This window comes from Petromyzon marinus, chromosome 44, assembly GCF_048934315.1.
Source record: "Petromyzon marinus isolate PM22_M1 ecotype Great Lakes invasive population chromosome 44, UKy_Petmar_22M1.pri1.0, whole genome shotgun sequence".
NCBI classification, from domain to species: Eukaryota; Metazoa; Chordata; class Hyperoartia; order Petromyzontiformes; family Petromyzontidae; genus Petromyzon; species Petromyzon marinus.
Genome location: NC_133710.1, coordinates 6502901 through 6530431, shown reverse-complemented (window position 1 = coordinate 6530431; position 27531 = coordinate 6502901). Strand labels below are relative to the sequence as shown.

Below are 27531 nucleotides of genomic sequence, written 5' to 3'. Positions count from 1 at the left end.
TACATACAGACATGCATGAATGTTAACAATAAATTATAATCGGTAATAGAGTTCACATCCCTACTGTTGACTAAACATGGAATCACAGTAAACACCTCAACACACAAGTACCCTTAACCAAAGAACCATCTCACCTAACACCACCACAAATCGTGCGTCATGGGACCATGAGGCATGGCGACGGTTTGGGAACGCCTTGATCTATCCGTGGGTTCATTGTAGCTGATGATGGTAGTGATGAAATGTACGGTATTTTATAAAACAACTGCAAATCTTAAGCTGCCAGCGGTGAGCTTTTGTTTGACCGGTTTCGGTGGTGGCTGGCCGGTGCCGCTTGTGCCAAGTACAGTGACCACGACGGCACCGTGGTGATGAGTATCATCGCTATTGATTTTTTCCGCAGCCTCGTGGAATTGGCCAGCCGAGCGTCTACCACGCAGCCTTCGTCATCTTCCTCGAGTTCTTCGCATGGGGGCTTCTCACCGCACCCACGCTGACCGTACGTGCGCGCAAACACGCACACGTGGAATGACAGATCCCCCTATGGCCTTAACGGACTGTTGGGGCATGTGTTGTTAGCGAGCAAACTATGAAGGCCGGCACAGCACATGAGGGGGGTGGGTGGCCGGCACCGCGTCAGGCCGCCGTTATCTCCCCAGTGGCGATGTTTACACAACACACCAGGTATATGTACTCATATGAGGCTGAGTCGACCTAGGGGAGGCCCAGGACTGGTTCAGATAATCGTCACTGGTGTTGACCATGAGCAGCAATCAAATTTGGGATTGACAGGCACACAAACGTACGCACACAGTGATTTTCAGGCCTGTGGTTTAAAAAAAAAAATTGGTTTCTTGGCTTTCCTTCATTATAATGGAAATAAACGGGGGTTTTGTTAATAAAACGAGACCGCGCCCTTGAATAATCCCGGCGTTTATTTCGAGGACACCCTGTACACATCGACACAAATGTGTCATTCGCTCGCTTTCATTTCGTCAAAATCAACGGAGCGGAGAAACACATCTGGCCGCGACAGTTCCCAGAAACGTCGCTGCTCCTCTGCGACTTATTCGGGCAATGACAAAACACACCCTTCTCCCCCCGCTTTCGCGCTCTTGCACTTAATGGCGACGTGCTCAATGAGAAAGCGGTTTCCGTGGCTTTCTTTGTGGCTGCCTGTGTGAAACACTTCCTCTTTTTGTTCGCAATCACATTCCAGCAATCGTCAGACTCATACTCATGCCCTCCATATGGCCCTGTTACACTGCAGGCTTTAGGCTTTATTATCACTTCGTTCTTATATATGTGAAACTTACGACTTTGTCTGCATCTATGAACTATATAGCTCAACGAAGTGGCTTATTGTGTGGAAATGTATAGCAGCCAAAACTCTAAACGTGTGATGTTGATGCTATATGTGGAGGAGAAACTGGAGGACCCGGAGAAAAATCCACGTGACCAGGGGGAGAGAGGAGATGCCAACTCCAAATATACAGGCGTTAGGGTCGGGATCGAACCCACCACCAGGCGAGAAAGTTAGCATCTAGCCACCACGGCGCACCTGAAGCATTAATTAATGCTTTTTATAATGCTACAGATTATAATCTGTAGCATTAGACCTGGCTCCCAGTGCCTGCGACACATTTTCACAATTATGGAATCACACGGCAGGATAACAATTTTATAGTGCTGTGAGCAAGTGGTTTGATGAGTGAGAAGAATCGTTATTCTGGGTGGAGATTAAAACCTTGGGGCATTGATGATGATGATAGTTCATTGCACTCGATGTGGACCATGTAGAGCAGTGTTCATCAATAATTTTTAGAGGTGGGCCATTTTCACCAATAAGACATCGGTGTGAGGGCCGCCACACCGCCTGCAAGGTGGTGTTGTCACGTGATGTGTAGTTTCGGGGGCCGCACTAAAGGCCACCAGGGGCCGCCAGTGGCCCACGGGCCTTGCAATGAAGAACACTGATGTAGAGACACAATACAGCTCCATCAAGGCCACTCATTATGATTTAGTGTGAGGGCACACACCTTTCCATTGTCCCTTGTATCAGTAAAATCACCGCATGTCTACAGTTGATGCTGGTGCGCAGCGTGGTTGGCATGGGCCCTGATTCAAGGCATTAACGGTGCCCCTTGTGTTCAACTTTCCGGCTCTATTTTTGCCTGGCGCCTGTGTCCCTCCGGCAATTGAACCTCTTGAGCCCCAGGGCTCCGGTACAGTTGCACCTGCTACACATGCGATAGCTACTCCACTGTATTGATGCCTACTCGGGGTGTTGGTTGAGGGGGGGGGGGGTTGTTTTGCGTGCCAAGACTGTGCTGACTTCGCTGTGTGTCGTGTGCAGGTGCTGCACGAGACCTTTCCCCAGCACACGTTCCTCATGAACGGCCTCATACAGGGTGTCAAGGTACGAGCCGCTCATCGTCACCGCTTAATATTCACGCTGCGCCTCTTACGCAGCGCAGCTTTGAGGCCCTCTGCCGCAGCGTAGCCAAAATGAGCACCCCACCGTGGCAGCTGGCCCTGTGCTGTACAAGGTGATCACAGCATAGGCCTGCGAGTGAGCATTTGTCTTCCAGAAGGTGGCGATATTGCCAATTATATATAGTAATTTTTCAAGTAATTTATTAAATTTGGACCGCGATGCCTGCACGCATTTGCATACTGCTTTTTTTTAAGAACGTCAGAGTGTAACGTTCACCATGAAACGGATGACGCGTGTTTTATAGTTAATACGCACCATAGTATTAACCAGGGCGGCCGCTGGGCTCAAATCGCGGGGCTGTGCAACAAGCGGCGGCGAATGCGCAACCGCTAGGCCACGTCACCGCATCCGCTGTCCCGTCCAATCCAGCGAGGATCTCCTTGGGGCCGGTTAGATTGAGAACCCAGGGTGCTAGACACAGCCCCGCACGGGTAATCGGTCACGTTTTTGTCCCACACATAATTCTGTTAATCGCGATCAAATCTCAAGAATACAGAGCCCAGGTGTGGTAGAATGCTTGAAGTTGCGGATTAAAATATGGCTGAGGGTCCTGTAAGATTTTCAGTGTTGTCTGGTGGTGCTTTGATGCTATAGAGTAATTGAAAATATTTGTTTCATACAGCTCTAACGACAGTGATGCAATGAGATATACAGTGATTGTGTGATGTGTGCGTGTGCAAGGCGTGTGTTGTCACATGTGAGGAGCGGTTAGCGCGCTGTACTAAGAACCCGGCAACCCGAGTTCGATTCCTGGTCACGGCCAACACCGGTGACGATCTGAACCCGTCCTGGGCCTCCCCTTGGTGCACTCAACCAAAAATGAGTACCTGTTGCGATGTGTAAACATAGCCAGTAGGGAGATGAAGGTAGTCGGGCGTGGTGCTGGCCACCCACCCCCTCATGTGTTGTGCCAACCTTCATAGGTACTCGTGAACAGCACTGCTATAGTGTGGTGTGATGTGCGTGCGTGTAGGTGCACATGTTTGTTGATGGGAGTTGTGTAACGATTCACCTGTGTGTGACCTGTGTTGTGACATGAGCTGCCGAGTGGTTGTGTGATGCGTGTGGGTGCTTTCAAGTTGACATGGAATGGCTGTTATTTGCGCGTGTTTGTTGACGTGAGTTGTGGAATGATGTCGTGTCACTCGTGTACAAATGTGCGTACCCGTGATTGTTGCACGCGAGCAGGGCTTGCTGTCGTTTCTCAGCGCGCCTCTCATTGGCGCGCTCTCCGACGTCTGGGGTCGCAAGTCCTTCCTGCTGCTCACTGTCTTCTTCACCTGCGCACCCATCCCGCTCATGAGGATCAGTCCCTGGTGAGGAGGGCTCATGCTTCCGAACACTTCCATTTGCTAAACGATTGTCTGAGCATATACAAATAGTCATATTAATATAAATGCGGCCAAACATATAACCAAATATGTTGGTACACGTGCCAATGTCCCGATCGCCCAGAATGCACTCCATCTCATCATAGCTTAGAAGCTAAGCAGAATTTAGATAGTGCTTGGATGGATGACTACAACGTGTATAACAGGTGTCGTAGGCTGTTGCGGGGCTAAATTGTAGGCAGCAGAGAGTAGTGCAGCACAATCCATTGTGTTGGGGATCTTATGTGCCCGATCCCATCATGTCACAGTTGATGACCTATAGACTCACACACAGACCTTGAGACTCGCACAGAAACTCAGAGGCTCACACAGAGATCCATAGACTCTTACAGTGACATATAACTGACTGCCTGTCTCACTCTAATGTAAATATGCTCACTGTTTCTGCACAGCATCTTCAGATATGGGTGCATGTAGACGCTATATACACTGTATAGATTGTATTGTGTGTGCGTGTGTCGTTGTGTGTGTGTCGTTGTGTGTGTGTGTTTGTACAGGTGGTACTTTGCCATCATCTCCGTGTCGGGGATCTTCTCGGTCACCTTCTCCGTGGTGTTCGCCTACGTGGCCGACGTGACGCCCGAGCACGAGCGCAGCTCCGCATATGGCCTGGTGAGCCGTGCCAATCGCCCCCCCCCCCCCCCCCCCCCCAATATGTGGTGAACTTCTTTCGCACCGTACGTAGCCAAGCATGCTAATCGGGGGTACGTGGGGGGGAAGGACTACAAGCCAAACACAAAAAAAACACTTGAGTTTTCAATCTATATATACACAATATTTCAAACCATCCTGGTGCCTCTCAATTTTCACTTGGCAAGACAAAGAAAACTCGACGACTCGACCCGACCCCCTGCTGTAGCGGTGCGTGCGTGTGTGCCCGTTGCGTTCGTGTGCGCGCGCTTGCTCGACCAGGTGTCGGCGACGTTCGCGGCCAGCCTGGTGACCAGCCCGGCGATCGGCGCGTACCTGAGCACGGCGTACGGCGACGGGCTGGTGGTGGCGCTGGCCACCGGCGTGGCCCTGCTGGACATCGCCTTCATTCTCGTCGCCGTGCCTGAGTCGCTGCCCGAGAAGATGCGGCCGGCCTCGTGGGGGGCGCCCATCTCCTGGGAGCAGGCCGACCCCTTCGCTGTGAGTGGACGAATGAATACGGCCAGGATATACGGGCAACGTTGGGTGGGGGGGGGGGGCGTTGGATGTTGAACACTCACACAAATACGTGCACGTGCTATGTGCTAGGAAGAACAGCAACCGCCTGAAACAGTGCCAATTCTGTATATTTTTGTTCTTTTTAAGGCAGTGTCGTTGACCAGTGTGAGTTTTTTGTTCATGTTAAACAGCGCATTTTTTATCTTTTTTTTTACTCCTATTGAATACTAGCTATTAGTCTAAATTTGTATCTACCAAAAACATAGTAAAACATCTAGAGATGTGGCTGTATATCACGGATGCGAAAGAAGTGAGAATTGTATTGAAATTAAATTGTCCGAAGAGTTTTTTGTGCATCCCTGCCACAGTGGCGAGAAAGGAGCACAGCGGTGAGCACAGCGGTTAGCGCGCTGCACTATGAGCCTAGCGACCCGAGTTCGATTCCTTATCATGTCCAACATCAGTGGCGATTATCGAAGCCAGTCCTAGGACATGCCCTAGGTCATCTCAGCCTCAAATGCGTACCTGGTACGGTGTCTAAACATCACCACCAGGGAGGCAAAGGCGGCCGGGCATGGTGCTGGTCTCCCACCCCGTTGTGTGCCATGCCGGCCTTCATAGCTACTCTCTTACAGTACTTTCCCCAAAATTATCTTGAGGCTGTACGACGGGGGATCTTTGTCTTGTCCCTGCCATGGCCGTGTGTTTGTGGCTGTGCACAGTCTCTGCGTAAAGTTGGGCAGGACTCGACAGTGCTGCTCATCTGCATCACGGTGTTCCTGTCCTACCTGCCCGAGGCCGGGCAGTACTCTAGCTTCTTCCTCTACCTGCGCCAGGTAAGACTGCAAATATTTTTTTATTTATTTACCAGGTAAGGCCCACTGAGCTCTATAGCCTCTTTGTCAGAAGCGACCTGGCCACACAATGAAGCGGCTTATCGTCGTGTGGAAATTTATAGCAGCAGCCAAATACTCTACCCGCACGTCCATTCTAAATGTGGAGGGAAAAACCGGACGAAATGGAGAAAAATGCACTCCACCGTGGGGAGAACATGCAAACTCCAAAATATACAGGCATAAGGGTCAGGATTGAACTCACGACCTCCTGCATGCCAGGCGAGGCAGTTACATCTCGCCACCAAGATGGGGCGTAGGGGCAGGCAGGAGTCCAGACTCGTGTGAGTATGCGTATGTACGGACGTGTTTGTGTGTTTGTTTTCCCTGCATCTGCCAGTCATCTCTGCTAACCCATAACAAATGCTTCTGTCCCGTGACCGCCTACCAGTGAGCCTTCGAGACTTCACGTCGCTTCAAAATGCACCGAGCCTGGCACAATAGTAGTGACATCCCACTCACGCAGTGACGAATGATGGCTGTTGTTGTTTGGTGCCTCACCCATTCATCTCGCTCAGTTAATCCATAACACCTGGGTCTCTCCCGTAACCTGCCAGCTGCATGCCTTCTAAACTTCACGTGGCCTTACAAACGTTCACCTAACCTGGCACATGTGCTTTGGTCATGCCACTGTCACGTAGTGGTGAATGGCGTCTGTTCTATCTGGTTGTGTATTTGTGTATATGTTGTGCATGTGTGTGTTTGTAAGAGTCTGTGTATAGGGAGTAGTACAGTGATTAGCAATTTGTGTCACGAACTCGGTGACCTGAGACTGTGGGTGTGTGTGTGTAACCATCAGCACGGGGGAGACAAAGACGACCACAACACTCTTGTGTCTTGCGGGCCTGAATTAGTACTCGCTAATAGCACTTGTCCCAGCAGTCAGTTAAAGGCTATATGGGAGATCTTTGTCTTTTGCGTGGTACAATCGTTGTGGTTCCATCACTGCCACTTAGTGGTGAATAGCAGTCACTGGCGGAGCCAGTGGGGGGGTGGGGTGGCACGTGCCCCCCCAATGAAATTAGGGATTTCGATCGGATCATTGGGGTTTATTAGTAATAAATCGGCATTTTGTGACCCCCACTGCCACTGTATAACATATTATTATGTGCCAGGGACTCTATAAGATGATAGGACAATAGTCTTGAGTCCATAATTGGCAATAAGTAACGGCAAAGCAGTTATAAGTGACTCACAGAATTGTGCGCAGTTGCGTATACAGTACACGACTTCCCTGAAGGCATCGACACCTTCAGCGAGCGCGATGCCAATCACACAACGCGGTTCGAATTCGACCCTCAATCGATGGCCGCGCCATCGCCGCACACGCGTCGAATAAAAAGCAAGGGATAAGTCCTTACTAACAACAACTATAATTTTTAATTGCTGGAGGGGTTGCCCCCCCTACCTGAAAATTCTGGCTCCGCCGTTGATAGCAGTTGTCTTGTATGTTAGGGTCTACATCGGGTGTGTATTTGTGTGCGTCCTTCAATGTGGATGCACCATACAGGCCTAAAATGTGCTTGCTTACAACAGCACTTGACCCAGCAGTCTACATGCCTATATGGAGGGGGACTTTTGTCTTTTTTGCGTGTGGTTAGATCATGGGATTTTCAGCTGGCAGTGTTGCTGCGTTCATTGCTGAGCTCGGAGTTTTATCAATTCTGGCACAGGTAAGACATGCATTCAGTTATCCAACCATGCTCACGTTGCCAACAGCAAATACTTTTCACAGCGATTCACTCGCATCAGCTGCTGTAATGCAACAAATTAATGCAACGCTTGTTCACTTGAACACTCAGAAAATTGGCAAATAATGAAACTGAATTTAGAAAATTGTACTGCAATGAACGAAACATGAAATCATGTTTGCAGTCGCAAATACAAATTATGCATCACAACATTTTAATTTTACAACAACATAAAAAAATATATGCTATTTTTGCTGAATACATAACTGGGATGGAACGGTGGCATGGTAGTTAGCACACTGACCTATGAACCCAGAAACTCAAATGTATTTCTTGGCTATGGCTTGCATCAGTGACGAGTAATATCTTAACCAGTCCTCTCTACCGGAATATACAGGGTGGCCCAAAAGTCAGGACACACGCGGGTTATGATATTGTAACAAATCATATAGGGTTATTTCATTTATTTTAACAAATGCTCAAACTGACTTCCATTAACATCAATTCCATGATGCATGAATTCCCCTTTGAAATAAATGTAGGAATATTTTTTTAAGATTGCAGGTATAATCTTTGAACATTCATCAATTGTTTTGTCTCAATTCATTCAGGGTTCTTGGTCGAGTTTTGTCAAAGTCATCTGAAAATAAGGAAGTACAATAAATATCAATAATGGCAATAGATGAAATTTTAACATAAATAATAAACAACAAAAATTCATTAATGCCAGTGTTAAAAAAAAAATAACCCTGTGTCCTGACTGTTAGGCCATCCTGTGTACAATTGTGATCTATAATGTTACAAATACATGCATGGGTTGTTTGTCCTATGCTGCCCTACGAGCCATAGGGAATTAGTGATGGCACTGCATTCAAGCTGTACTATAATGTATGGGTTTCCACTACAGTGGCACAGTTGATCGCAATATTAATATCATATTCCTCCTTCAAGCAGACAGCGGGGAACACACAGCATAGGTGTGTATCTAAAGGATAATTGCAGTGCATCTTCAATACAGAATACATAGCATGATTTTGACTTAACTTTTGTGACTGCAGGAATTCATATTCTTTGGTTCTGTCGGTAAAGTCACGTAGATAGTTCCTGATGACGACCGCTTGTGCTGCGATCGAAACGTCGTGATGTTTTTATTCACTTCATTTTTATTATTTTATTGTTATTTTATTTTTTCTATCTACATGACTTTACCGAAAGAGCCATAGAATACATAGCATGATTGCGAGAGACGGCCATGGCTCGTGGATTGATCATATCTGATGAGTATGATGATGACGAGCAACGTAAACACGTCTGTTAATATACAAGCACATTGTGAGCTCTATTTTTTTTAAGTTTCGTATTTTTCAGAATTTTTATCCCAATTCTGCTATTAGTGTTACTTTCAGAATTCTCACAGAACAGTGCTGCCCTTCATGTTCTACAGAAGCGGATAAGACAACTACCTCTGAGACCCCTTCAAGTGATGGCTGGTACACATAGGAGGGGGCAGAACTTTCCCACTCGCCATGACACATCAAAGTCATGTTTGTCACATGACAACAAAACATTTTACATTCTTAGAACTGTAAATTAGCTCAAATAACTGCTGAACCAAATTGAATGCAATGGTGACTGGGCTGAGACCATCAATTGAATACACTTGAGAACCCGCTTTAATCACAGGCAGCTGTCTGGATTTGAAACAAGGTTCTCAGCAGTATGACCTCACAACCCTGACCTCTGAGGGACCCGACTACCGGGTGTGTTTGCGTGTGCATGCAGCAGAACGTTTTTCCTTTATTACCTGACCTCTAACCCGTTATTGCGTGACCTCTGACCTGTCACGGTGCCGCAGACGCTTGTGCTGAGCGTGCTAATGCGGTCGATCGGGAACAGAAACACCATCCTCCTGGGACTTGGCTTCCAGATGCTGCAGCTCACGTGGTACGGGTTTGGCTCCCAGCCCTGGTGAGTTGCCATCTTATTTATTTTTCACTTCACAAACCGAACTGCTCCATGACTGTGCCGAGCCAGCCCAGCGCACCTCAGGAGGCGCTGTTGTTTTTCCACTGCAGAAGCAGAACCGTGCCACTTAGGTCGCGCGTGGTGAACGAGTCGAGACCGATGTAGATGACGCTTTGATGCCCTGTGCACACTGTGTGCCGACTGATTGATTCATTTATTAGCTCCTGGCCCTGATTTTGGAGGTACTGAGGCCAGCGCAAAAAGGTTTGGTTTCGGCTCGGCACATCAAGTGGCAAGTGGAGATCCGCTAGTACCATAAGGGGCCCCACCCTGGCTCAGCTCCGATGTGGCAATCGAAAAATGGATGGGGTTATCTGTGGTTGGGTGAATGTCTGAGATGAGATAGTGGGTGGCAACGTGAACATCTGGTTCAGATAATAACAATTCTTTAGGACATGCACTTGTTTAGGATAATGAGTGGCTTGTCAACATAATGTCCCTCTGGCACAATGCAGCAGTAGGCCCTGAAGGCTATACTCTACCGATGATTCCTAACAAGGATGAAATCGGTGATTATGCAGTTGTCTGTATTCTGCCGTCGTATAAAATAATATGGCCATTATTTGAAATCTTAGTGGTCTAATGCACGGCTTAGCCCTACACCACGCAGTACACTGGTGTCACTTTACACGCATCATTACAAGTCATGAAGGGAGGACCAATTATGTTGTCACGATATAACATTTTGCGTGTAGGATTATTATTAATAATCTGGCATGCATATATCTGTCTGATGAGCTTCTCATCATTTACAGAAAGTGTTAGGACTGGTTTAATTTGTAGCTGGGTTTGTTACAATGTGTTAAATGTGTGGTTTGGTTAGGTATTAGGTGGTTGTGAGAGTGGCTGTCCCAGGTCATTGGTAGCTGGGTGGCAGGACTAAGTATTGATTGGCTATGTTACTTATTGTGTGAGTGGAGGAGTTGAGTAGTAGGCTGCCAACTGAGTTGCCTACAAATATCTTTTCACATTAGTTTCACAACTGAAATCTGAGTTTCAATTAAATGATACCTTATCAAAGTCTTCAGTTCCATTCAACCTGTTTGTGGACGTAGGTGTACATAAACGCGTGTGTGTGTGTGTGTACTTTGTATTTGCTTGTGGGGAGCGGTAGTGTAGCGGTTAGCGAGCTGCGCCACGAAACTGGCGACCCAGGTTCGATTCCCGCTCTTGGCCAACACCAGTGACGATTATCTGAAACGGTCCTGGGCCTCCCCTAGGTCGACTCAGCCTCAAATGGGTACCTGGTGCTGTGTGTAAACATCGCCACTGGGGAGACAAAGGCGGCCGGGCGTGGTGTTGGCCACCCACCCTCTCATGTGCCGTGCCGGCCTTCATAGGTGCTCACGAACAGCACTTGCCCCTACAGTCTGTTACAGGCTATACGGGGGATCTTTTCTTTTTTTTGTATTTGCTTGTGTACTTGCAGATGAGTACATATGTGTATTAATGTTGTTTTATGAGCGGCGCACACAATAACAGGCACAGCGCCAGGCAGTTAAAATGCAGCTAATTGTCACAGTGGGCAGCACAGGTGGTGCATCTGCCAGTCATCTCAGCCAGGCAACCCATGGCACCTGGGTCTGTCCCATGACCTCCTGCCAGCAGCGAGCCTTTGACACTTCACGTGACCTTAAAGTGTACATAGCCTGGCGCAAGTGCCGTGGTGACGTTACCGACACTTAGGGGGCGAATGGCGGTTGTTGTTGTGGCTGTGGGGTGTGCTTGTGCATGCGTACAAGCGTATTACCGGCTGACGCCACAGGGAATGCATTATTTAACATTGATTTATGTGTTGTGCAATATGATTACTGTTTTGTTTTGTTGACGTTCTTTTCTTTGTTGGTTTTGCTGTTGTCATTTCGGTGACCCAGGTCACTCCTATAAATGAGCCTCTTCGTTCTCACCTAGTTAAACACATAAACTTAACTTGATCTTGTATGTACGTGTTTGCATTTGTTTCTAAATATATACACACACACGTGTGAGTGTCTGTGCGCGTGCAAGCGGCGAAATGTAGCGGGGAACGGTAACGTAGTGGTTAGTGCACTGCACTACGAACCCGGCGACCCGAGTTCAATTTGCGCTCACGGCCAACTCCAGTGACCATTCCTGGGCCCTCCTCTCGGTCAACTCGACCTAAAACGAGTACCTGGTGCGGTGTGTAAACATCGCTGCTCGGGATACAAAGGCGGCCGGCCGGGGTGTGGCTGCTGGCCAACCCATCCCCGCTCGCTATTGGCACTTTCCCCAACAGTCCGTTAACGCTATATGGGGGATCTTTGCCTTTGCAGGATGATGTGGGCGTCGGGCGCCGTGGCCGCCATGTCCAGCATCACATTCCCCGCCGTGTCGGCGCTCGTCTCGCGGAACGCCGACGCCGATCAGCAGGGTAACAATCGCCCCGGCACTCGCCACAGCGCTGTCAAATCGGTGTTTGTCATTTGGCAATCAGAACATGTTTAGTGCTCGGTTCATCATCATCATCATCACGATTCATGGGCAGATAGCCCATAGGTGTCCACCACACGTTTCGTCATTTGTTTCCACTTTCCTTTGTCTTGTGCCAATATGCTAAAGTAGTGCGCGCATCTTTATGGCACCAGTCTCTGTTGTCGTCGTCAAGCCATTTTCTGTTAGGTCTTCCTCTTGTTATGGTCCCATCCATTTTTACCGAACGGCACACTTTCGATGTTCCTGTTATCCATTCATATACATGTGTTCAAATAGTGGAAGTTTCCTTCTCCATCACTGCCTGCATCATCAGGTTGTCTTCTTCTGTGTGCAACCTTTTTCTTACATCTACGTTGGTCACTCTTTGGGTCCAGCTTGGATGTGGTATCCGTCTGTAGCGATACATTTCGAGTTCCAATATCTTATCTCTGTCCCCCTGTCACACCACAGTCTTCCCTCTCTTCTCTCCCTCCTGCCTCCCTCGCGTCTCCCTCGTCTCCCCCGTGTCTCCCCCCCTGTCCCACCCGTCTTTCCTCTCTCCCTCGTCTCCCTCCTGTGTCACCAGTGTGTCTCGCCCGTGCGTCTCCCCCGTCTCACGCGTGTGTCTCACCTGCGTGTCTCCCCCGTGCGCCGGCCCTCTTGCGGCGGCTCCCCAGGCGTGGTGCAGGGCATGGTGACGGGGATCCGGGGGCTGTGCAACGGCCTGGGCCCCGCACTCTACGGCTTCATCTTCTACCTCTTCCACGTGGAGCTGGACGAGCTGCCGGCAATGGGCGATAGCGCTGCCCCCCAGGGCGAGCCTCGCACGCCGCACCGGCCCTCCACGCAGGTCAGGGGGAGCACGGTGACGGTGGTAGTTTGGGGTTATAATTGTTGTTTTTTCTACCAGGTAAGGCGCACTGAGCTATGTATGGGAAATGATCGCTCAACGAAGTGGCTTATCATTTAGCAGTTAATTGCAGCCAAATACTATGAATGCACGTCGATTCAAAATGTGGAGGGAAAAACCAGAGGACCCGGATAAAAATCCACGTGACCACGAGAAGAGAGAGAGACATACAAACTCAAAATATACAACAGACGTCGGAGTTGGGATCGAACCCACGACCTCCTGTACACCGGGCCAGGTAGTTAACATTTTGCCATGGCGGCGCCCCAAACATATATATGTTGAACTTCTTTCGCACCGTATATATAGCCACCCGTGCTAATCAGAGGTGCCGGGGGAAGAACAAACTAAACACAAAAAGCAGTTATAAAGAAATGAGTTTCCAATCTTAAATTATTTAAAAGTGCACAACTCCAGTGGCATTCCAGACGGCCGCAGAAGTGCATCTGAAAGCACCCCGATACGGTGACCATCCTTGTCCGATAGCCAGCCAAGAGCCGCTGCGAGGATGACCGGAGTTCACCTGATGGTTTATGCTCCTATACGAGATCGGCAAGGGTTAGAATACCATGTATGATTCCAACCCTGGATTACAATACTATTACAACAATATTACTTTACCCACTGCTGCCCCTACTCCTTCCCCCCACTCCCCACTCTGATCAGATGGCGAGGGTTAAACTACCACGGGTGGTGAGGGTTAAATAATAGAGAGTATTCTGACCCTGTAGTCCAGTGCTGGCCAACTGCCATCTCCTGAGCCACAAGAATAATGAACGTCTCCCGCGCTGTGTCGATAACTGTCAATATATACACACACACACTTGGACAATTTGCAGAACTCGCAGGTACTTCTTGGCTCTTGGTTCTTGATACAGTTTGGCCACACCTGCTGTAGTCGATATATGATACCTTTAACCTTGAATGGTACCCCTGACCTGTGACCCACACCCCCGCTGCAGACTCTTCTGCCGAAACGGAGAGCGCCGTTGCTCCGCCGCACCTGAGAAACCCCGGTTTCACCACGGCGCGGCTGCCCGCGGTTGAACTTGGGATCTGGGCGGCGCCGGCTCGTGGCTCTCTGACCTCTCGGCGAGTGCGCCGGTCACCTCGTCGTCGTTGACTCTTGACCACCCCCGCCCCGCTCTCCCCCTCGCAGCAGACCATCATCCCGGGGCCACCGTTCCTGTTCGGCGCCTTCCTGGTGCTGCTGGCGCTGCTCGTGGCCCTGTTCATCCCCGAGCACACGGGGCTGGCGCCCGCGTACAGGAGGCACGCGGGGGGTCACGCGGGGGGTCACGCGGGGGGCCACGCGGGGGGCCACGCGCACTCGCCGCCCGTGACGGAGGGCGAGGAGCCGCTGCTGCAGGACAGCCCCGTGTGAGCCGAGAGGGGGGAGATGCGCGCGTGTGCGCGCGTCCACACGTACGTATAAAGATTCCCCCGCCCCCGCCCCCGCCCCGCATGGCCTGAACATACTGTTGGGGCGAGTGCTCTTAGTGAGTAGCATCTGTCAAAGATGGAACGCGGCACACGAGGGGGTGTTTGGCCAACGCCACGCCCCGGCCGCCTTTGTCTCCCCAGTGGCGATGTTTACACACCGCACCAGGTACTCATTTGAGGCCGGGTCGACCAAGGGGAGACCCAGGGCCGGTTCAGATAATCGTCACTGGCGTTGGCCGTGAGCGGGAATCGAACTCGGGTCGCCGGGTTCGTAGCGCAGCGTACTAACCACTACACTACTCATATTCTTGTTCTTTCGGTAAAGTCACGTAGAAAGGAAAACAATACAATAATAAAAATATAAAACATTATTATTTTACGTTACTTTACCGAAAGAACCAAGAATATGAATCCCTGCAGTCACGAAAGCTTTAAATCAAAACTACACTACTCGTACGTATGTACGCACGCACGCACATACCCGTACGTGTGCAGCCCGTTTGTAAATCCACTGCTAAGTGAGGGCTTCCCCCTTCTTTCCTGCAAAGTCTCTTGAGGTGCGAGCACATGCGACGCTGTATGGATTGAAGGTTGTTGTTTCGAGACGCGTTTGCTTCATGGTCACCGTGAAACATGAGGAGTTGGTCATCGTGTGACCGCTTTGCAGCTGTGACAACAGTGTTGTTTGCTGCTGGCCGCTTGACACAATCAGAATCTGAATACTTATACTGGAGGAATCCGACGAGCTATAAAGATCTCTTTCACAGATGCCCAGTAGGGGCACGGGGTCAGAACGTTATAACAACAAACTATACACTTTGGACCTTTGGGCCTGTGCTCAGAAGCTGTGTTTAAAAGAATCAAGCGCACGTGTTCTCTCGTGTTGTTCAACGGTAGAACGCCACCTACCGAACCCTGATCCAAATTGCGACGTCTTTTCCGCCCCTCGACGCGGAACGGTTTCGAGCGGATAGAGGGCGGCACAATTTCCTGGTTGACACGGGGACTAGGAAGAAGCCACCTCTTCTTTAAGCACCCATGTTTGTATTCGTGTCACGGAGGCGAGGGCAGAAAATATAGCAGAAAATATCCAGAAAATGTGCATATTCAAGCCTCAGGGGAGCTCTCGAAGGCTCTTTAAATGTACACAAACCAAATCATGTCAATAAATTAATATGGTGAGGTATTTGAATCAACAACCGTATTAAATAAGCACAAATAAAAAAAAGCCTGCATTATCATGGGTAGGGAACATCTCATCCATAATGCCGTTGACCGCTTCAGTGGATTATCAAACCCGCGGGGGGGGGAAGGGCCGAACAATAATTTAATCGACCTGAATTTGTACCTTCTTTCAGGAGAGGCGACACTGTGCCCTGTGCCGACACGTCCCACCGTGCCCCAGCCGGCAGGTGTCTTACAAACAAAAACGAAGGCAACGGGGGCGAACAAAACAACAACGAAAATCTACTCGTGTTTTTTTTTTGTGTGTGTTTGGAGAAGAAGGAAAAAAAACAAAACAACAAAAAAAACTTGACGTGAGGAGGCTGCCGCGCGTCATCGTCGTCGTGAGCGTCGCCGAATTGAACTGCGGAGAAAATCGCCGTCTTGTTCGATGGGAAGGCGGGGGGGGGGGGAGAGACGTCCCAGGAGATGGAACGACGGGTCGGCGATCCCGTCCGCCCGACCGCCGAGGGGTCCCGTGTTTCATTGGGCGCGCCAAGCAATGAAGGCCGCCAACGCGTTTTGGGAGGGTAAAAAAAAAAGGCAGCTGTGTTGTTTTATAAGCTGTACATTTGTACGAAGTGTAAATGTTTGCTTGTGTGTGTGTGTGCGTGCGTGCGTTATCGCTGTCCGGTCCCCTGAGCCGCCCCACCTCCCGGTTGTGAAGAAGTCGGTGGGACGTTTATTGTTTTAGTTTGTTCTCACTGTCACGTGAGTTTTATTGTCAGACTTAACCGGCTCAGGAGGCCTTTCAGAATTATAGCCCCCTTGCTCCCACTGCTGCTGGGTAACAAAGGTAGTTTCACTGTACACCTGATTTTCGGTTTAAAATCTCCTGGTGTGTTATTATTGTTGTTGTTGGCATCTTGTCATGGCAGGCGGTCTGCACCCCCGATTAGAACGGTTGGCTACGTACGGCGCGAGTGGTGTGCCGCGTGGCATCGTGTCGGCCGATGGCCTGTGCGGAGATGCTTATTGAAGTCACCTCAACACAGAGCTCTCTTCCAACACGAGGCAGAACAGCTTTCTTGCTCTCCATCAAGAAAGAGCTTCGGCGTGGCAGATTGTAAAGTTTCGTGCTCAGAACTGGCATAAGCTGAATCGAGCCAAAACCAAATTAAACGTTGGGAGTTTCTTTTAAGCGCAGCGAATGCTTCACAGAATCAAGGGAATTAATTCGCTCGCAGCTCGCTCACCAAGTGGCCCGGTTTCGCTGTGACTGGAACCCGGATTTGAACCTAGGCTCTCATTTGTCGTTGGCTTAGTGCTTTGACGTGGCCATTGAGACCCTCTTGAGCCACGTGACCAGCCACGTCTGCTTCACCTGCGCACCTACCTCAAAGCCCCTGGACATGTCTTTTTTTGTCCTCACTAAACTCCACCACCTGCAGCAAAGCATTATCACCCACGAGCAAAATAACTAAAAGACCGTTCTATTTGTTTGCTTAATAAGGTTGCTGTTGTTACACTGCGACCTTTAATTTATTACCCCTCGAGAAAAATGGGTGGTTCGAGTTGCATTCACTTTGGGAATGGTAGCATCTCTCTCGGGGGTCTTTACAGCGATGCCCCCCCCCCACCCGTGCCCACTATTTGAGAGGTCGATCCTCTGGGTGGCTGAGCAGTCATTCAAGCATTCATTACAGCCGATGCCTACAATGACACTGCACGTCCCCCATCGCTTCCTTCCTGCTGCCAGATCTCAGTCGACACTCGGTGGTCCACCCTTACGGCCGTATCCCCATATGTCCCTTTACCTTGGGGGTACGGGCTGCTCGAATATTAGTCGCTTGCCCCCCCCCCCCCCCCCCGCTTTCTCCGATTGTGCCAATGTTTGGTTAAGCGTCTCGCAGCACAGATGCACGATCACAGATGGGCTTCAGATTCTAAACGTCGTGGAGTTTTAAGGTCGGCTTAGGACCGTCGTGTGGATTTTTCGGGTGGTTCGCCGTTGCGCACGAGTTTCACAACATCTCCGCGTCGACGGCCGTGGGAGTTGTACGGCGGCAGCGTCGTTGCCCGTTAAGCGGCACGGTTCCGGTCAGCCCGAAGCTAAACAAAAAGATTCGCGCCGTCTCGAAAGTCGGGGTCGATGGGTTCCAACTGTCGTTTGCGTGGGTCTCGCAGCGCTGGGACTCAGCTTGCAGCTCGCGAGAGAAAAGAATGCACGGATCAGTGACTAAGATCCAGCTTCTGTTTGTCCATTTTAGGGTTGGACACCTCGTTTGGCCATTAGCTGATAAAGCCACGATATTGCTGATGAGGCTCGGTAAAGTTGAAACCTCGTTGAAGTTGCCTTGCGTTCTAAAGGAATGCTTGCTTAGAACGCTTATCAGATTGGGGTGATGGGATAAATATAATGAAATGTAAGCAATTTAAACAACAACAAACAACTCTTTACGTTGCTCTGTAGGTTTTTGCGCCTGTGCTGTATTAACCCCGTGATGTGTTTACGGGGTTGTGCTGCACGGCGTGATGTCCAACTTTTCACTGGGAGTTTCCCAGGAATGTAATTGAAGAAGTAGCTGTCTCAGCACTCGGGAGTGAAACGTCGGACGTCACACCGAACGACGCACAATATAAATCCGAAAACACGTCCGGAAGCTTTGCTCCTTGCATTCTTATCACGATAATCACTCGAGGATCACCAACAGAGGGATTTTAATGTTTTTTTTTTGTCTAAACCGTGCAGGCAAGCTTCCGCAAACTTTTCGGCGGAGTATTTCGATTCCGAACAGGCCTGGCTGCCGTCTTGGGAGCTCTCCGTGCCTCTACAAAGCTCGGAATTGTAAACAAATCAGAATATTTATTTTTATTGGAGGAATCCGATGAGCTATAAAGCTCTTTTTTCGCACATTTCCAGTCGGGGCGGGTAAGAACGTTACAACGACAAACAATACAAAAACATGATAGTGCAAGTACAATTATGGTAAACAAATCACCATACATATACAAGTAAACCATCCACATCCTACCAGGCAAAGCCCACTGAGGTATTTCAGAAGCGACCTGGCCACAAATGGTAGTTCAACAAAATGGCTTCTGATTTGGACATTTATAGCAAAATAATCTAAGTAGTCTAAATATGTGATGTTAATTCTAAATGTGGAAGGAGAACCCGGAGGAAAAAAATCCACGCGACCACGTGCAGAGAGAGAGAGAGAGAATGTGCAAACAGCATATATACAGCAGGCTTCAGGGTCGGGATCAAACCCACATCCAGCTGTATACCTGGTAAGGTAGTTAACATCTCCGCCACCGCGGCGCCCCAAGTGGTACATCCACGACTTAGCTGGACCATGCGAGCACGCAATGGTGAAGCAGGGCAGCCCTCATTGCTGCCGAGGTTATATTTTTTTACGACTGCCCATTACCAGTATATTGGGCGCGATCAGTTTGACTTCTGCAACGAGACTGTGCGGCCTTTGTGGCGATAATTATTTTTTACAACGTGGGACCGGTCTGCTGACGGGAGTGTCCCGCACGTCCGCAAACGTTACCTCGGCCAATGCCTGTTTGCCCTCAGCAGTCCTGCGCCAGTGGTGTAAATTCCACATTCCTATGATGGGGGCCAAGTCCATGGGGTAGCACAAGCGCTCTTGACTTCTCGCAAAGTGGTCCTAATCGTATTGGCCCCAGAGGGATGATGATGATGACAATTATGATTACACTGTGGGTCGACCAACCAACTGAGATTCGAACTCGTGTGTTTGCGGTTGCAAGTCGAGTGCTTTCACCGCTTCACCTGAATGCCTGCAGTCAAATATTATGGGGGTGGAGGGAGGAGGGGGGAGATTAATACATAATGAATTTGGCAAGCATGTTACATGGTGAACCGTAAAGCAGTCAGACCTGCTTCAATATGCGCCCCGACTCGTTTAGCCTCCCGTCATCGTACCCCTCCCCCACCCACACATGTTTGATTTAGTTCATACAGTTGGTTGTTGGTGCTTCAAAAGGCAAGGCAAAAAGAAAATAGATTTTCGATCTTAATGTTAGGTTGTTTTCAATGGCGGAGCCAGGATGTTCAGGTGGGGGGGGGGGGCAACCCCTCCAGCAATGAAAAATGATAGAGGAGTTGTTAGTAAGTAAAGAGTTGTTATTAAGTAAGGAGTTGTTAGTAAGTAAGGAGTTGTTAGTAAGTAAGGAGTTGTTAGTAAGTAAGGAGTTGTTAGTAAGTAAGAGGAGTTGTCCCTTGCTTTTTATTCGACGCGTGTGCGGTGATGGCACAGCCATCGATCGAGGGTCGAGTTCGAACCGCGTTGTGTGATGAGCACCGCGCTCGCCGAAGGTGAATGCCTTCAAAGAAGTCGTGTGCTGTATACGCAACTGCGCACAATTCTGAGTCACTTGTAACTGCTTTGCCGTTACTTATTGCCAATTATGGGCTCAGACTATTGTCCTATCATCTCAGAGTCCCTGACACGTAATGATATGCTACACAGTGGCAGTGGGGGTCACAAAATGCCGATTTATTACTAATACACCCCAGTGATCAAAACAAATTCTGGATTTCGATCGGATCATTGGGGAGGCACGTGCCCACCCCGCCCCACTGGCTCTGCCAGTGTTGAGAACGAAATTCGATATTGATGTGTCAGCCCACGCCTTTTATCGTTCGCACCAACCCAACCCACTCAAGATGTTTGACGAATATTTTTGTTGTCGTTTAATGGACCCCCATCAGTCCGGATCGTAACATCTCCAAAAACCTGCAGCTGTTTGTCTCTCTGAGCGAACCGTGAGATGTTTTCTTCCAATAAGGAGGGGGGAGTGCCCTGTGCAAAAGCGCGTGGTGTGCGCATAAGCCGGGTTCGCTTTTACGCGTGGCACGCGAATCGGCGAGCGTTGTAGAATGCGGTGCGGGTTTCCCTTGCTTCGTGCGGTAGTAGATGCCTTCGAAAACAAAAAGTGGGGTGGGGGAGCGCACAAAGCTGGAACCGCATAAAACGAACCCAGTCGCAAAACCCACAATGCACCACACGCATGTAAGCGCACACAGTACACACACGCTGTTGTGCCACGTCCAACCACATAGCCGCATATAGAGTGAATCAAATCGCATGTCGATTATTTGGGCTGGAAATAGGTTTGCAGCATATACGCAAAATCGTAGAAACCAAACCCGCATAAAACAAGGAAAACCTGTATTTTAATGGGCGTCTACGCAACTTGCAGGTTTTGGCTGGCCACCGGTGAATGCTATACATTTAATCGCACTTAGCAGGATTGCATTTGCTGAGAGAATTACACGGGGCAGCTTGGAAAACTGGTTTGAGCCTTTCCGGAGTGAGAAATCCTAGCCACACCAATGCATTTTGGTGCAGATATCATCATAGTATGCACAGGGAGCCGGAGCAATGGATGTTATTTTGGGATGTCGGCATCACGTGATTGTGAAGTGGTTATTTCCGTGAAGAAATGAAATTGCGTGGGGTGCTACTTAATCATGTTTGATCAATCGTTTTTTTCTGTTGCCATTAGAATGTTGTTGATTGGGTATCGAGACTGGTCTCTGACAGAGTATCCAAAATATAGACCTTACTGGTGTCTGGTGGGGTTTCTAGATTAAACACTGGTCTCTGATGGGTTTTCTAGATAATAGGCGGAGTATCTGTACAAAAAATGACACTGATCTTGAATGGATTCTCTGTGCTTTAGACTGGTCAATGGTTGGATTTGTAAACAACAGACTGACAGACTGGTCTCAGATGGAGTACCCAGACAAGATATGGGGCTGGCTTATGTTCTGTTGACGTCTCTGGATAATAGACTGACAGTTAAAGTGGAATGAAATGGTCCACAGGACCGACCTCCAAGTTGTCCTTCGGCGTGATATAGAATATTTTTTTTCATATCTCTGCATGTGTGTATATATGTGGGGAGTGGTCGTGCAGCGGTTAGCGCTACGCTGCGCTACGAACCGGATTCGATTCCCGCTCGCGGCCAACACTGGTGATTATTTGAACCGGTCCTGGGCCTCCCCTAGGTCGACTCGTCCTCAAATGAGTACCTGGTGCAGTGTGTAAACATCTCCACTAGAGATACAAAGACGGCCGGGCGTGGTGTTGGCCATCCACCCCCTCGTATACCGTACCGGTCTTCATAGGTGCTCGCTAACAGCACTTGCCCCAACAGTCTGGTAAGGCTATACGGGGGTTTTTTTTTTTATTTAGGGTGAGTGCTTGCGCACATGCGCACGTTTTGCCTCTGAGCGTGTACCTTCCACTTCATTTCACAACATCAGTTGGGAGTTTTTGTTCTCCCGGGACTGGTGGTTATATACTTGTAGGGGGCGGGGGGGGAGGTTTTTTTTTTCCTTTTGCACAACGTTGCAGTGTTTACACGCGTGCGTACCGGCGCTACATTCCGTGTTCGGAAGGCCTCCGCGTGGACGATCGCTCCTGTTCGACGTTTCGTTGCATTCCATGGCACTGGACCACAGCTTCGAATTCCTTTTAAGCCGCTGCCCAGTGGCGCAGGTGTTTAGCTCAGGCTCCCTCAATATTGGCCAGTCTTGAGCTTTCATCTCCGCTTCACTCTTAAGGAGGGGGAGGGAGGGGGCTCCCCCGGTGGCTCCTCCGGTGGCTCCTCTGGTGGCTCCCCCCTCTACCCCCTTCTGTCAATCGCCAAGCAGCATTTTACTGTTTGTGCCTCTTGGCATCTTTACCAACATCCTTCCTTCAAGAACTGTCTTCATCCACCTCTTGGGAATGTGCTCGATCCACACGTTTTGCCTTTTCTGAATTGCTCCGATTAGTCTCTTATCTTCTTGAACGCGCCTCCTTAACCTTGCCCTTAATTATTGTCACAGTTATGAATGATGGCGCTTTGTTTTGGTTAATGTCATGCACCTAATTATATTTTAAAATTACGTTTTATTCCGGTGGGGGTGGGGGGGGAGTTCTGTTTTTGTCCGAGGAAGCGAACACGCGTCACACGCAATATAAAGTGGATATTGTTAGGATTCACAATAGACAGCAAAAGGTTGGCATCAAGGTTAGGGTAGATATGAAGAAAAAAATGCGTATGTGCAAATACCAACTCCTGTACCAGTCACCATTTAAAACAGAATGTTCCGTGTTAATGGCATTCGTTGGATTATTGGATGTACAGAGGCACTTTTTCTTACACCAAAACAATTGTTTTCGGACAATTTATTTCGGCAGTTTAATAAATGAGACGAGAATTGCTCACGTGAAAACAAATAAAATCATCGCCACATTCGCCGCTCAAACTAATAACGGCAAAAGTTATACAGTAATTGGCTTCAGGGGAGGTCTTCACCCAGCAGTGAATTGATCATGGCTGATGATGAATAGTTTAGGTTTTTCCCCCAAGTGAGAACTCAAGGGACCAGCATGCGTCTTTTTTGCAAGAGTGACCTTGAGACATCACTTTGTCAGTTAGGGGCAATGATCGCTACGCCGTACAATCCCAATGGTCCCACTCTTGTCGATGACGTTAGCGCGTAGCATTAAGATTATTCCACGCACGGTCAAAATCGGGGCTGCCCGCTCGATTCGAACCGCGGACTTCTGCCACAAGTGGCCAACGAGCTGCCGCTGGGCGAGGGATGAGGTGTTGATGATGAATACCGTGAATTTAAACGCGAATTGCTTGTCTGTCACTGTCAACGCGGTACCTTTTTAGCGCTTGTCTGGAGTTGACCTGCAATCCATTTACGAGCAATGGTAATCTCGTGTAGCCCGTTATCCCGGGAGGAAAAGAAAACGAGTACTGTACATGTGCGTTTCGATGACGTAAGTTGTGCAAATTGTAAACAAGGCGATCGGCAGATTGAGTGCGGTGGGGTAAAAGTGTGGGTACCTCGAAACTCTTCCAAGACGTCTGGCCCTGCGTGGAGGAAGTCTGATGCGGTGGGGTGCTCTGTCGAGCTCCTAGTGGAGGCCCCATCCGCCAGCAGTGGTGTGAGCAAGCGATTGCAGGGCTGCGCCTTTACCATATTTTACCACCTTTTCACATGTGGACGGGAATCGTACACTTTTTAACCAGGCAGGAGCCATCTGATGTTTCACGATCTCTATTGAAAGAGACCCATCCAGCCTAGGCAGTTGTTCACATGCAACATACATCCAACTGAAACGCCTGTCATTAAGACTCTCGGAATGTGGGGAGGGGGGGGGGTGTAGAATGGCGGGGGAATGGACAACTCGCGTCTCCATCACCGTCGGTAACATTTTATTACCTCGGTGGATGCGCGATCCGGAAATGTCAACAAGTTGTGAATATGCGGCCGCTGATTACGTGAAAGCAAAACACCGAAAGTGACATTTTTTTTTAGATAAACCACGAGAATCTCACCCGAGTTGGTTATTTCGACCTGCTGTACGGCGGTCTGCTACATGTCGGTGACGAATGACGACGCTGATGTTAACTGACGACGATGAGTCCCGTGCTACTGTTGACAGGAAACGCTCTTTTAAGATTATAGGTCACCTGTAAATTATTTGATGTCGTGCGAGTAGGAAAAGAGGACGCCTTGGACACGTTTCATCTTGCCTCGGGATTGTACAGGAAACAATATTACGGTACCACTGTGTATAATGTAAAAGTAATTTATCAAAAACAGATTATTGAAAAAAGAATTGCTGTATTTGTGTGTGGCTTAATAAAGGCGAACCCTGTATATTTTGTGAAACGTTAATTGGTTTGATTGTCTTTTCACCGCCTTTTATAAAGAAGCGTACAACCCCCCTGTGTGCGGTAAAGATTTACTATTTTGTAGTCCGCACTTTCATCAACTCTGTATTGACGTGAACTGCTGGCACCTTATGCTCGTAATGGCATCTTCAGCTCGGTAAATGTTGGACTTTTGTTAGTTCCTAAAAGCCGTCTACATTTAGGAGCGGGCAAGGACCTTCGGATGCCATGTTCCCAGCCTCTGTAACTTTATTCCAAGTCACATCAAGAGTAATAAAATTTTAAAATCAAATGTAAACACTCATTTGATTCATTTAGCCTATTTTTGAGCTGAAATTCAATGAGATGTTCCTTTTCAGGAGTTATATGTCCTGTATTCTGAAGCGCCCTACGATGCTGTACGTGCATATCGCTTTATCAAAGCAAATGTAGTTGTATTTATCTTTCGGACTTGTTGAAAGTAACACCACACTTTTCTTTTTTCCTGACGCGGGATCCTTTCCCTTGCCCTCCCTGTTTTGAAGAAAGGACGATGATCGGAATATTGATTCATACTGGCGGAATCCGATGAGCTGTAAAGCTCTTTTCACAGATTTCCAGTTTACAGATCATCAACGGTCGCCCCACGTCAAAGTTTACATTCAACATTTCATGGAAATAAAATGTATTTCCTTCAAGATGAACTGTAAACATTGTCAAAGTCAGGGCGTGTCGACTCAAGCGAGAGTTGGTGTAGCACTCATTTCCTTTTGCAGCACCTGAGCCAGTGTTTGAATTCCACATTCCCATGGCCGGGGTCAGTACAGTATTGGTTTATACCATTGTAACAGAGGGAGCACCTTGCTGAGAATGATAGCAAACCCCCATCCAAAGGTGAAACCTGAACGTCACCAAATTAACAGAGTACTAAACAGGTGGGAGTAGTATCATTTATTTTTTCACAAGACACTACTGAATTTTGAATGTCTCCTATACCAATCGCATTTACAGTGACCTCTGCTGCTGTAACTTCTAATGCGAAACTAATTCTTTCCAGAACTAGCTTAACTCTTATCTCAGAGAAATCGGACTTATACGCACCGAACTAGATCAGTTAGACAAGACACTCTACAAATCACACTTATCATTGGCTGCAACAATGTCCACATCGGATTGGGAACATGTAGACAATATGACTGCCTCTTCAGCTGCCACTGTGTCGACCAAATGTAAGGACAACCTGATTTCCAAATTTAACCTCCTCTCCAACAAGACCGGACCCACACACCAAAAAGCTAGACGTTAACAAAGTCGTAATTAATCGCAGTAACAGTTCTATTTCCGATGGTCTGAAATCCGTTTTAGCTAAAGGGCTAAACTTTGCAGTCACACCTAAACACATACCAGTTAATTATATCATTGCCCAAGTAAACGTGGCTCTCAAGGGCCTGGGTCACATCGCTGTATACGTAGCAAGATCTGAAATCGCTGCAACCCTCAAAAACGCTAAGATGCCAGCTGCAACCTCAGCAAAGATGAGCGTTTTGAATTATATGAATTAAAAAAGAGGCATGACATTGTCATCCTCTCAGCCGACAAGGGCAATGCCACTGTCATGGATAAAATAGAATATAACAAAATTCAAGAATTACTCAACGATGGTAGCAATACAAAAATAAAAAAGATCCCACCAACAGCCTCATCATACAAACCAACAAAATCATATCTGATTCAACCGCATTAATTGATCAAACCAAACAGTTCTCGTTGAATCCTTCTGCTGCCAGGCCACCAAGATTATACGGCTTACCAAAAATACAAAGTAGATACACCCCTTCGTACCATCGTCTCTACTATCAACTCCCCCACCTACAAACTGGCTCGTTTTCTGTCTGAAATCCTGCGGCCTTTCACTGGAAAAACCAAGTCTGCGGTACAAAATTCTACTCACCTGGTATCGACAGTCAAGGATATTTTCCTGTCCCCAGACGACCTGCTTGTCAGTTTTGATATAGTTTCTTTATTCACCAAAGTTCCTGTACCTGACACCATCGCAATCATTGAAGACTTGGTTCATCAAGGACTAAACACTGAGGTACCCCCTGGTGAGACACTGCTTAACCAATACATACTTAAATTTTGATTTACAATACATACTTCACTTGAAATGGAACTTTCTATAAACAAACTGAGGGCACCCCAATGGGCTCCCCTCTATCTCCAGTTGTAGCCAACATTTTCATGGAGAAATTTGAGACTGACGCCATGCAGACTGCCACTCTGCACCCAACCTTACGGAATAGGTACGTGGATGACACTTTTGTCATCTGGCCACATGGCCGGCCTGCCCTAGACCAATTCTTCGACCACATCAATTCCATACACCCAGCCATCAGATTTACCATGGAAGTCGAAAAAGATGGCAAGCTACCTTTTTTGATGTCCTAATGAAAAAGAGACCTGATGGTTCAATGAGCCACTCTGTCTACAGGAAAGCTACCCATACGGATGCTTACCTGAAACCGGATTCCCACCACCATCCATCCCAGAAGAATTCCCTCGTCAAGACTCTGCACCATAGAGCCCAATGCATATCCGACCAGGAACACATAGCCAGTGAACTCAAGCACGTACACCAAGCTCTTAAGGCTAATGGTTACTCCGACTACACAATCCGCAGAGCTATCACTCCATCCATGAAGAAGGACCCTCTTGAGGAGCCTTTCAAAACCATCACTTTACCCTACATTGCGGGGATCACAAAAAGATCTACAAAATCTCGAATAAACACAAGATCCAGGTCCGATTCAACACATTACATAAAATCCGTGATCTGGTTCCGTCTGTAAATATGTGATTCCGGACATACAGTACCCTGGCGTCTACAAACTAAGTTGCCTCTGTGGTAGTAGTTACATTGGAGAAACCAAACGACATGTCTTGGACCGCATTCGTGAACACAAAGCAGACCTAAACCACGGTAGGGCCAACACCTCGGTCATGGAAGATCACTGTTATAATTCAGTAGGCTCACATGAGATTGACTTCTCCAAGACAGAGGTTATTTGCAAGCCATCTGGCTACCATGAGAGATTCGTTAATGAGGCTATCCACATATACAAACACAGAGACAATTTCAACCGAGAAAATGGATTCTGGATTAGCAATCATTGGAAGGATTTGATAAACCATTTCGGGTCTTAATTGATTTTTCACGCTTACGGTGGCTTTC

At 48.3% G+C, this 27531-nt stretch overlaps 1 protein-coding gene across 2 annotated transcripts in view; it reads left to right on the top strand.

Moving 5' to 3' along the window:
* Nucleotides 1-24324, top strand: part of LOC116951844 (hippocampus abundant transcript 1 protein-like) — a 29016-nt gene extending 4692 nt beyond the window's left edge. Inside the window, exons 2-13 of one of the 2 annotated variants that reach the window (XM_032970621.2) lie at nucleotides 404-499; nucleotides 2357-2419; nucleotides 3686-3813; nucleotides 4386-4500; nucleotides 4801-5019; nucleotides 5760-5873; nucleotides 7532-7603; nucleotides 9477-9589; nucleotides 11941-12038; nucleotides 12757-12929; nucleotides 14152-14414; nucleotides 15791-24324. In XM_032970621.2, the coding sequence (XP_032826512.1) occupies nucleotides 404-499; nucleotides 2357-2419; nucleotides 3686-3813; nucleotides 4386-4500; nucleotides 4801-5019; nucleotides 5760-5873; nucleotides 7532-7603; nucleotides 9477-9589; nucleotides 11941-12038; nucleotides 12757-12929; nucleotides 14152-14373 (1413 nt within the window). In that variant the 3' untranslated portion in view covers nucleotides 14374-14414; nucleotides 15791-24324. Of the gene's footprint in view, nucleotides 1-403; nucleotides 500-2356; nucleotides 2420-3685; nucleotides 3814-4385; nucleotides 4501-4800; nucleotides 5020-5759; nucleotides 5874-7531; nucleotides 7604-9476; nucleotides 9590-11940; nucleotides 12039-12756; nucleotides 12930-14148; nucleotides 14415-15790 lie in introns of both variants that reach the window. The other variant, XM_032970620.2, reaches the window with a different exon arrangement.
* Nucleotides 24325-27531: the final 3207 nt, after the last annotated feature.